The sequence below is a fragment of the Setaria italica genome, chromosome VI, assembly GCF_000263155.2.
Source record: "Setaria italica strain Yugu1 chromosome VI, Setaria_italica_v2.0, whole genome shotgun sequence".
Lineage (NCBI taxonomy): Eukaryota > Viridiplantae > Streptophyta > Magnoliopsida > Poales > Poaceae > Setaria > Setaria italica.
The window spans coordinates 24,663,815-24,674,528 of NC_028455.1; the positions used below are offsets into that span (position 1 = coordinate 24,663,815).

Sequence of the window (10,714 nt, forward strand, 5' to 3'; positions counted from 1 at the left end):
CACTGGGCCGGCTCGGAGGGGAGGGGAGGAGTGGTGGCGGGCCGGCGTGGAGGGGAGGAGCGCTGTCGGGCCACACGAAGGGGAGGAGCTTCGACGATCGGCGTGGAGAGGAGGACTGCTGGCGGGTCTGCGCGGAGGGGAGGAGCGGGGGCGGTCCGACGCGCAGGGGATAGGCTGCGGCGGTTCGGCGCGGAGGGGAGGAGCGCTGCCGGGTCCGGCGGAGGGGTAGAGTTGCGGGGGCCGGTGTGGAGGGGAGGAGCACCGCTGGGTCCACGTGGTGGGAGGAGCGGTGGCAGTTCGACACGGAGGGAGGAGCGCTGGTGGTCTGGTGTGGAGGGGAGGGACAGCAGCGCGCCGGTGGTCTGGTGTGGAGGGGATGGACGGCAATGGCCGACGCGGAGGAGAGGAGCAACAACGGTGGCTCTCGGGTGAGAAGAGACGAGGAAAGAAGAAAAAAACGGTTCGATGGAATAGCTCGGGAAGCCGCGCGAGATGAGCTTTTGCATTCGTAGTGGAAAATGAGCTTTTTTCCAGTTTTTACTTGTTGAGGTAGCTAACCTTGTTTGGGGGAGGTTTTGGTTTATGGAGCTTCGTGGAGAGGCAAAAGCTGCCAGAAGCTCCCAATCTGGACCTTAGGCAAAAAAAAAAAAGCTCTTCTTTGCCAAGCCACTAGTAACAAAACTAACATTCCTTCGCATCCTTATTTTAAAACTTTCGACCTGTTCGCTTCAGCTTATTCAATCGGCTTATCAGTCACCAAATAATATTTTCCTCTCACAACAAATCAGCCGTTTCAGCTTTTCAGCTGGCTAACAAGCTCTTTGATCGCGCACTTAGAAATTTGGAATTAATAAATCAAATTAATTTCCAAATGGCACGTGATTAGCCAATGGGCCCATCTGTCAGCGTCCCTATCCTGGGCCTAGTCAAGCCCAGCGCCGCCCCCAACTCGCCTCTCCGGCTCTGCCCAACAAGGACTGACCGTGGGTCCCCCCCACCCCCGTCCCCCCAGAACACCACTGCCCCCCGCTCCTCACTCGTGCGCCCCGCCGCCTCCGACAAACCCCCACAACCCGAACCCTCGCCGCCGCTGGCAATGGCGGACTCGCCGGCGCAGTTCCGGGGCCAGGCGCGCCTCCCGCGCTTCGCGGCCCCGCTCCGCTACGACCTCCGCCTCCGCCCCGACCTCCCCGCCTGCACCTTCTCCGGCGCCGCGGCCATCGCCGTCGCGGTGTCCGCGCCCACCCGCTTCCTCGTCCTTAACGCCGCCGAGCTCGACGTCGACCGCGCCTCCATCCGATTCCAGGCAAGTAGGCCCGCCCGAGCTCGGGGTCCTCGTCTGCTTCTGCGCTAGGCCGATCGATCGAGTTTCGAGTCTCATCTCGCTGCTATGGTGGGGGGTTTTGGTTCGTCGCAGGATCTGGTGCCGTCTGAGGTTGTCCAATTCGAGGAGGATGAGATCCTGGTCCTCGGATTCGATCGGGAGCTGCCCATCGGCGAGGGCGTGCTCACCATGGACTTCACCGGGACTCTCAACGATCAGATGAGGGGATTCTACAGGAGGTATGCTGCGTTTTTACCAATTCTTGTGCATGTGAGGTCCAGATGGACTCCAATTATTGGTAGTTGGCTATGTAGGTCGTTAGTTTGAGTTGCGGAAAACGTGTGTCTTGACCCAATCTATACAATTGCTTCAGCAGCATGGTAATAGCGTACAGCAAGGGCATCTGGAGGGTTTCTTGTTGCTATCTGTATCGTGTGCAGGTAGTTACAGAGCAGTGACCTATATTTCGGAAATCTCTAGTATCACCATCTTGATCTGGCAATTCGATCATGATTCTACTGACTACAACCCGCTATTTGGTTTAACTGAAAATTGTCTTTATCATCCAGAAAACGTTCACGAGGATTTAGCCAGGATGCTGGTTCTGATAACCCTGCCCAATACGTTACCTGTACCATCTGAGTCACCATGCTAATATAGCTACCATACATGTTCCGCCTAGTTTGCTGGATGGGTTAAGCAGCCAGGGATACTTATAACCATCCCTCTCTGGTTACATGGACTCTCTTAACTAAACTGACTACATAACTTGCCTAAACTAACTTGTCTCTTTCCATAGCATGGCTGGCTTCGTGATTGTCATATTTCTGGCATATGTAACAATTAATAAGTCAAATATAAGTAGCACAAACAAGATGCAGTTAATGTGTGTGTGTTAATCATGCCACAAGGTTTATGATTGTTAAGTGAAGGTGAAGGAGAGAGACCAAAACTATATCCATGGATTATTTAACCTTTTAAACAACACTTTATAAAAATAAACTTGATCAGGGGAAGAGACATTCCCCTTGACATAGTTCTTGAGGAGGGGTCCACCGACGCTGGAGTGGCCAGGAGCAGTGCGCTGAAACTGCCTTCACTGCCACCATTTTACTCAGCGACGTGGACACACGACATGTGGCAACATGGGTTCAAATCTAGGCTGGTGGCACCTCCCCTGGATGCTCTACCACTTGCTGTTAATGTGTTCTCTAAACTACACTGTATAATTTTTTATATATCCGATGCTTGGTGAATACTGTGACGCCAAATGCACATGATGTTACTATTTCTCGGAATAAAATGGCTCCTCCTTTTATTTCTTTCTGGTTGTATTTTTTCAGTAAATATGTGTACAATGGGGAGTCAAGAAACATGGCAACTACACAGTTTGAAGCTGCTGATGCGCGGCGGTGCTTTCCATGTTGGGATGACCCTGCATTTAAGGTGACTAACATGCTATTTATATTTTCTGAAAAAATGTTTTGGTATATCCCCAAACATGAAAATAAAAAAGAGAATCCAGTTTGTGTTGAATCTTCATACAGGTCAAAACACCCTCTAATGCTACCTCTTTTTAGAATTTTTAAATTTTTTTATCTTCTATCTGAAATTACTTATTAATGATCTTGGTATGTGGGTTTTTTCAGGCTAAGTTCAAGCTAACTCTAGAAGTTCCATCTGACCTGGTAGCATTATCCAACATGCCAGTGGTTAAGGAGACAGTCAGTGGACCTACAAAGACTGTTTATTATGAGGAATCTCCACTTATGTCAACCTATCTTGTGGCTATAGTTGTTGGCTTATTTGACTACATAGAGAGCTCAACATCAGAGGGTACAGGATTTGTTTTCGTTGTCCATTTTTTTTCTTCGACAATTTCTTTCAAACTGCTGTCTTAATGTTCTTCTTTCCTTTTACATTTCAATCAAATTGTTAATTTCATTAGGGACCAAAGTTCGCGTGTATACTCAAGTTGGCAAGACTAATCAAGGAAAGTTTGCGCTGGATGTTGCCGTGAAGTCACTGGATCTATATAAAGAGTAAGCTCCAATTTTATATTTCTACGAATTGCGACCAAATGGGGCAGAAGGTTTTTTTCAGTAATTCTATAAAAGTGGATGTGCACTATGATCAGAGTCACTAATGGCAATTTTCTTCCCAGTTATTTTGCCACTCCTTATCCGCTGCCTAAGTTGGATATGATTGCTATTCCGGATTTTGCTGCTGGGGCCATGGAGAACTATGGGTTAGTCACTTACCGTGATACAGCTTTGCTGTATGATGAGCTACTGTCATCAGCATCCAACAAACAACAGGTTAGGGATACATTTGAATCAAATTCATTTATTTCATTGGCTGTTGCACATAGTATCTTTGTTTGAGCCCTTAATATCTTCTTTATTTATAGGTAGCAATAACTGTTGCACATGAGTTGGCTCACCAATGGTTTGGCAATCTTGTGACCATGGAATGGTGGACTCACTTGTGGCTAAATGAGGGTTTTGCTTCCTGGGTAATCAATTCTGCCACCATTATTGAGCAATTATAACAAAATAGCTCATTACTGTGTAACCTTAATTCCTTATAATTAAGTCCTATACTCCTATGTTTCAACAGGTAAGCTATTTAGCAGTGGAATCTTTGTTTCCTGAGTGGAATAACTGGACACAATTCCTTGATGAGACGACCTCTGGCCTCAGACTGGATGCACTTGCAGAGTCTCATCCTATCGAGGTATTCTTCTTTAGAGGCCCAGTTCCAGTTGATGAAAATGGTTCCTTTCCTGCTTACTATTATTTCGTGTAAGAATATTTTTCTGATAGTTCTACAGCATTTGTTGTATTATATTTGTGCTGGAGATACTGCAATAAAGACAAGATTCATTTATGTTACATAGTAGATTATTAGAAGCACTTATGTTAGATATCCAGCGATTGAATCATTACTGCCCTTTGACATTATTATGGTTCAATCAACTTCTAAAATAAACTCACCATGGGGGGAGACTCCCTGCAGGCTTTGTAATAAGAAGGTGCCGTGCTTCGAACCCAAGTCGGGACAGGAGTTTCAACCACTCCTGGAGTTCAATGCTCTAACCAGTTCACCGGAGTTCTAATGTTTAGAATGTTTTTCTGATTGAACTATGCATTTTAAACACACTATAAGTAGGTATAGTAACTTTTGCTGTATAGCATATGTTGAACTAGGGTTGGCCCAACAGGCATGACTCTTGTACACATTCCTAATAGTAATGGAATAAAGTGTGCAGATATGTAGGTAACATCTCAGACTAAACCCCAACCGTCTTTCTCCTCTCATCACTTCACCACTGCCATCTTCTTCAGTGGTGCTGTTGCCATTCCGGCAGTACTGCCATAATATTCTGTGCTGTCTTCTTCCCGAACCACTTCCTGTATCATCTACTGTGAAATTTTGCCTGCGCTGGATTTGGTGTCCCCAGTCTTGGAAGAGCTGCCACCTCTGATGCCAGATGTTTAGTATATTGTTATTTTAGAGGAATTGAGCAATGTGGCAATATATTGTCAATCATTTACTTCACAGCATTAGCATGTCCATTTGTCTCAGTTGTTAGTACTTGTATTTATTTAAACCAATTAATGTTGTTTGTTCAGGTTGAAGTAAACCATGCCAGTGAAATTGATGCAATTTTTGATTCCATAAGCTATGACAAGGGAGCTTCTGTTATTCGTATGCTACAGAGTTACCTTGGCGCAGAGCGTTTTCAGGTTTGATGGTGTTTCTCCAATGAATTCTATCGTATTCTTGTAACTTTGCTGGTTCCAACATTTTATCTTATCGTTGCATGTTATTTATTACGTTTTCTTTATTAACCTGATTTCTGTGGAGTGCATCTTAGCTAAAGGTATCCTAAAATCTGTAAACCAAATTTCTTTAGGGAATCATAATTATTTACTCTAATTCTGTTACTGAACATGTTTAAATTCTGCCTGATGCACCTGCTGAGAAAAGCTTGAGTTTATTTTTCCTGATAAGTGAAATGACCATAGTTCATGTTTCTAATTTATGTTTGCCTATCTAGCTCTGTTCCTACTTTTATTCTGCTGGTGCCAACTTTTTTTTGCAAATGTTTACTGTTTCAGAAAGCTTTGGCTTCATATATAAAGAAGTATGCCTACTCAAATGCTAAGACTGAAGACCTATGGGCTGTTCTTGAGGAGGAATCCGGGGAGCCTGTAAAGGATTTGATGACTACATGGACTAAGCAACAAGGATATCCTGTCATTTATGCAAAACTTAATGGGCATGATTTGGAACTTGAACAGGTTTGTTGACAGATATTTCATTTTTCACATGTCTTCAGACTTCAGCAATATTCATGGAGAGCTCAGTACATGTAATAGATATAGCTTGTTCATTTCCTTTGCTATTTTTTTACCTATGCCGTAGTGGTTGGTGTTTCTTGTTTCTGGGACCTCTATTTTCTTGGTAGTAGTTTTTTGTGCCATCAAATAGTATCTTAGGGAAATAACATGTGCTACCCTGAGAAGAAATTCAGAACAATATTGGCGTCAACAGCAATGTAATGATAAAAAAAAAGCTAGACAAACCTAGGAGGCTAGGAGGAACTAGGCGGCTTTGTAATAAGAAGAAACAGGCACCCAAGTATGCCTCATTATTGATCTTGGGTGTCATGCGTACTTCCACACCCTCAACTAACTGAGCTAGGCTCAGTTAATAATAATCTATAACCAAATCCAAGTGTTTGCATCCCTCATAAGTACATAGAGCACACTGTGAAGCCATCAAGATACATTCAGTCATTTGACCATGCAACATTTTTGTTACCTGGCATATAGGCTGCGATGTAATGTCTCAGAAGGAAGCCAAATGTAATGGCATTAACTAGCAAAACACATCTACTTGTCCACCTTGATATTTACATTATACTGAATGGTTGCTAAATTATTTATCCCCTGGCAGGCACAGTTTCTGTCTGACGGATCCTCTGGTCCTGGCATGTGGATTGTTCCTATAACATCTTGCAGTGGCTCGTATGATGCACAGAAAAAGTTTTTATTGAAAGACAAAACTGATAAGATTCATATTAAAGAATTCACTGCCTCTCAAAGTTCTGATGGAGAGAAGGGTGAAAACATTTGGATCAAATTGAACATCGATCAAACTGGATTCTTTAGAGTGAAGTACGATGATGAACTTGCAGCTGGACTTGTAAATGCAATCAAAACCAAGAAGCTCTCACTAATGGATAAGATTGGTAAAGATAAGACAAATTTTAGCACTATTGTGTACTTTTTTTTAAAGTTTTTTGCCCGACAAGGTGGTATATTATTCTTGCAGGTATTGTGGAAGATTCATATGCCCTTTCTGTTGCTCGCAAACAAACACTGACATCATTGCTGCGACTGCTGAATGCTTATCATGATGAGTCTGATTACACTGTGCTTTCACATGTAACCTCTGTAAGTAAAACCTTGCACCTCCACTGAATTCTTGAACTTTGTATCTCCTATCGATTCTGGCATCGGATGTTTCCACTAAAAGTTATATACATGTGTCCTCTTTCTTTCCAGGTGTGCTTAAGCATTTCTACAATATCTGTTGATGCCACTCCTGACCTGAACAAAGATATCAAGCAGCTTTTGATCAACCTTCTTCTTCCAACTGCCATGTATGCCAACAAGCTTCAGCTTTACTTGTTTTCACCATCTTGATTTATCAGTGCGCTGCTCGTGTCTATCCTTGTGCATGTAAAAACAGAAATGTTGTTGTGTTAATTTCTTTTACTACAAACATTCTCGCTATTCTCTTATTGTGACGGTATTAAAAGGCTCCATATACCTAACATTTCAGAAAATTAGGCTGGGATCCGAAGGATGGCGAGAGCCATCTTGATGTAATGCTTAGATCACTGCTCTTGATTGCCCTGGTCAGACTTGGACATAATGAAACTATAAATGAAGGAGTTCGGCGTTTCCATATCTTCTTTGAGGACCGCAAAACTTCCCTTCTTCCACCAGATACTAGAAAGGTCATAGGCTTTCCTTTTTTCCTTTACATGCCATTGCAGAACCCTTTTTGATGTCTAATATGTTACATTCTTCAGGCTGCATACCTTGCTGTGATGCGGACTGTTAGTACCTCAAAGAGATCTGGTTATGATGCTCTCCTCAAAATCTACAGAGAAGCAGCTGAACCCCAGGAGAAATCCCGTGTCTTAGGTTTGTGTACATTCTTTTAACTTTCCAACTTGTACAACAACATAGATTTTTTATGATATGGGTTAACCTGAACATCTTCTCTTTGTTTCCAGGCTCCTTGTCCTCATCACCAGATAAGGATATTGTTTTGGAAGCATTGAACTTTATATTCACTGATGAGGTTGACCTCAAACCATTTATATTTATTCTTCAAAATGATTCCATATAGTTACTGGTTGCAGTAGCTTCTTTACAAAACCAGTGGGTTAATTAAACCAGTAGGTTTTATGGTCCAACAACTAGCACATTGATTAGCATGTTTGGGAAGGTGGTTTTGGGATCCAAATCCTATGGAAAAGGTGGTTTGGGAATACATTTCACTACACGAATTGGTAACCTAGGATTGCTCAGTTGGTTAACAAGTGGTGGGAGCTCCTTTGACAGTCTCTCTCTTGCATGCCTCCAATTCAGTTCCACGAAGTAATGCTTTGTTTTACCCATGCACTGTAGTCTGTTATTATGTCAGTTTAATGAATCTGGTTTGTAGCAGTTTATTTGCTGAAACAGTCTTTTATTCAGACTGACTCGTTCCATTTTTTTGGTTCTACAAATGTAGTTCCAGCTTTTCTAGTTGAACTGTCGGTCCAGTTGTTTTTTTAACAGAAAACATGGAATCTGTTGCTTGCTTATTAGGTACGGAATCAAGATTCGTATTATATCCTTGGTGGCATTAGCTTGGAAGGACGTGAAGTTGCATGGACCTGGCTGAAGGTATGTTATTGTTGCAGGACTTCTAAATTAGTTTTGTTGATAATATCCGATGGATATGCACATGTTTCCTGTCTTCCTGATTCATTTAAAGGTTTGCATCCTCTCTCTTGATATATTGTGATGCATGTATTAAAGTTATGTGCTGATTCATGCATTAATGAATTAAGAGACAGGACCCATTAGAAGCTTCCAAGGCAATTTTCTGAAAGAACAACCACTTAATATGGTGCATGGTATCCATACTACTGCAAGTTGTAACTAGTAGTCTGGTACATTGTAGACTTGTTGGTACCACCTGATATTTGATTGAGAGCAATATGAATAAAGGATAGGCCAGATTTCAGACGAAGATATTCCAATTAATGTTTCTTAATATTTACAACAAATGGTCAAAATAACTATAAAATAAGAAAGAAAAAACGATGCACTTCAGAATTAGTACCCTTAGCGCTATACATATCTGTCAGTTAGCCCCTTGTCTGTTGTCCAACATTAGGACAATTGATCCATATTGAAAGATACAAGGCTATCTAATCTTTGTGCATAAAAATGAAATCCTGTTTAACTGAAATTGTTGCAGTTATGTTCATCTGCTATAAAATTAGTTGTTCTGCATTCACTTGGCATCTAGGTCACATAAAAATACTGATAGCTGAGCATTTAAAGCACCCAAAAAAAAAGTAAAAGATGGATCATGAATTGGTCCGGACAATAAAAAGAGGGAGGATTGGCATTTGGCAAGGCAATACTGGTTGCATAAGATAGCACAGCAGTAGATTTTTTTTTTCCTTTCAAATCTTATTATTTTAGCCCCTATAAATGAAACCATGCTGGTATGCCCAATTACAGAAAAACTGGGATCATGTGTTGAAGACATGGAAATCAAGCTCGCTCATATCGGACTTCATCAACTCCATTATTTCACCGGTACACTGGAGAACATTTATCTTTGTTATTCTTCGCACTGTATCATCCAGTTTGTGACCCATCTTTTTAACCTTTCTGTTGTGCATGGTCAGTTCACCTCTGAGGAGAAAGCTGCTGAGGTTTCCGAGTTCTTTGCTGGCCGCATCAAGCCGTCCTTCCAGAGAGCTTTGAAGCAAAGCCTCGAGAGGGTGCGGATCAGCGCAAGGTGGATCGAGAGCATCAGGAGCGAGCCCAGCCTTGGTCAGACAGTGCAGGAGCTGCTGCAGGCCGGAGCATAAACATGCGTTCAAAATAGCAGCTCCTTGGTGTGATAATGTCGTGGGAGTCCGCATGACAATGCTCTTGAAAAAGTTCTTCCGTGCGTGGTTCTGACTTCTGACGGTGTACTGTCGTTTGCTTGTATATGATCTGTTGCGGAAAATTGAAGTGGTGACGTTTGTTTAATTGTTTCTAAGAGTGGTGTGCTAAGTCCAAGATTAACAAACATTAATAAAGAAACTAAGTCTGTATTTGTACAGAACTGATTTACTTTCACATGGCAAAAAGGTCACATAAGCACTTAACTATGCAATGCGCATCAATGTATCAGGCATAAAAATAAAAACGCTGTACAACATAAAAAATGAGCGACTGATGAATGCCATGTTCGCTCACCGGAGAAAGCGAATGGTAAGAATAGATGACTGGAAGAATAATTTTGAATAATTAGCTGTAAATCAAATATGGACGCACGTGCTAAGTCGAAAACTAAAACCAAATGAACAAGTTCTATTACCGTGAATCTAACCAGCTGAGCTCTACTCAGTTTGCATTTCTACAGCATTACGTCAAGTCTTTTGTTTCCTGCCTTATTCATGTAATCATAGGTGCACCGTCACACGCGGTACGGCGGTAGCTAGTCATCTCTTTAAAAAAGACGGCGCTGTGCTTAGACGAAGCAAGGTTTAGGCCCAGTTTGAATCGGGTTGTGGGTTTTGAAAATCTGGATTTTAGATGGATTGTCACTTGTTAGGATCTGGATCCTAAGCAAAATTTGGATGGTGTTGTTTATTCTAGAATGATTGTATGGTTGTTTGTTGGATAGATGTCTTTTATGCCCTTGCTACTCAAAAGAGTGGAGAGTGGTAGATTGGGTAGATTGGTGGACCTACTACTAGTCTTCCACGTGGACCCATCTTTGATTCCTTTCCTCATAAGCCACTACAGGGTATAATGGGTACAATGCTTGTTTGGTTGATTGAACATAGCAAAGTGAAAGTAAAGTGATACATACATATGTAAGCCCCCGTTGTCTCTTCTGTAAGGGTGAAAGAGAATAGTCCGGGCCGTCCTTTGCGATTGCACGACGGTTTGAAATTTGGCAAGTGTGTGCTAGGCATGTACTTCCTCCATCCCTTTTTATTTGTCGCTTAGGAAATGTCGCTGCGACGGATAAAAAGGGACGAAGGGAGTAGGAGCGAAAGAGATCAAGGAGCTAGCAGGCTGTTGC

The 10,714-nt window shown here is 42.5% G+C and overlaps 1 protein-coding gene across 1 annotated transcript; it reads left to right on the plus strand.

The window, feature by feature from the left end:
* The first annotated feature begins 1,003 nt into the window (after positions 1 to 1,003).
* LOC101778842 (aminopeptidase M1-B) lies at positions 1,004 to 9,759 on the plus strand. Its single transcript, XM_004973316.3, has 19 exons — positions 1,004 to 1,306; positions 1,418 to 1,563; positions 2,668 to 2,770; positions 2,974 to 3,160; positions 3,273 to 3,366; positions 3,489 to 3,642; positions 3,735 to 3,839; positions 3,944 to 4,060; positions 4,960 to 5,073; positions 5,449 to 5,631; positions 6,290 to 6,584; positions 6,668 to 6,789; positions 6,901 to 6,998; positions 7,181 to 7,358; positions 7,434 to 7,548; positions 7,641 to 7,708; positions 8,221 to 8,298; positions 9,148 to 9,225; positions 9,318 to 9,759. Exons 1-19 carry the CDS (start codon positions 1,097 to 1,099, stop codon positions 9,501 to 9,503), a joined length of 2,631 nt encoding a protein of 876 aa, XP_004973373.1. The 5' UTR covers positions 1,004 to 1,096; the 3' UTR covers positions 9,504 to 9,759.
* The last annotated feature ends 955 nt before the right edge of the window (positions 9,760 to 10,714 follow it).

Excerpts from the sequence above, each read along its gene's own strand:
- LOC101778842 (XM_004973316.3), top strand. The coding sequence starts at position 1,097 with ATGGCGGACTCGCCGGCGCAGTTCCGGGGCCAGGCGCGCCTCCCGCGC. Across the intron at positions 5,632-6,289 it reads ATGATTTGGAACTTGAACAG|GCACAGTTTCTGTCTGACGG; the intron begins GTTTGTTGACAG and ends ATCCCCTGGCAG. Across the intron at positions 8,299-9,147 it reads TTGCATGGACCTGGCTGAAG|AAAAACTGGGATCATGTGTT; the intron begins GTATGTTATTGT and ends GCCCAATTACAG.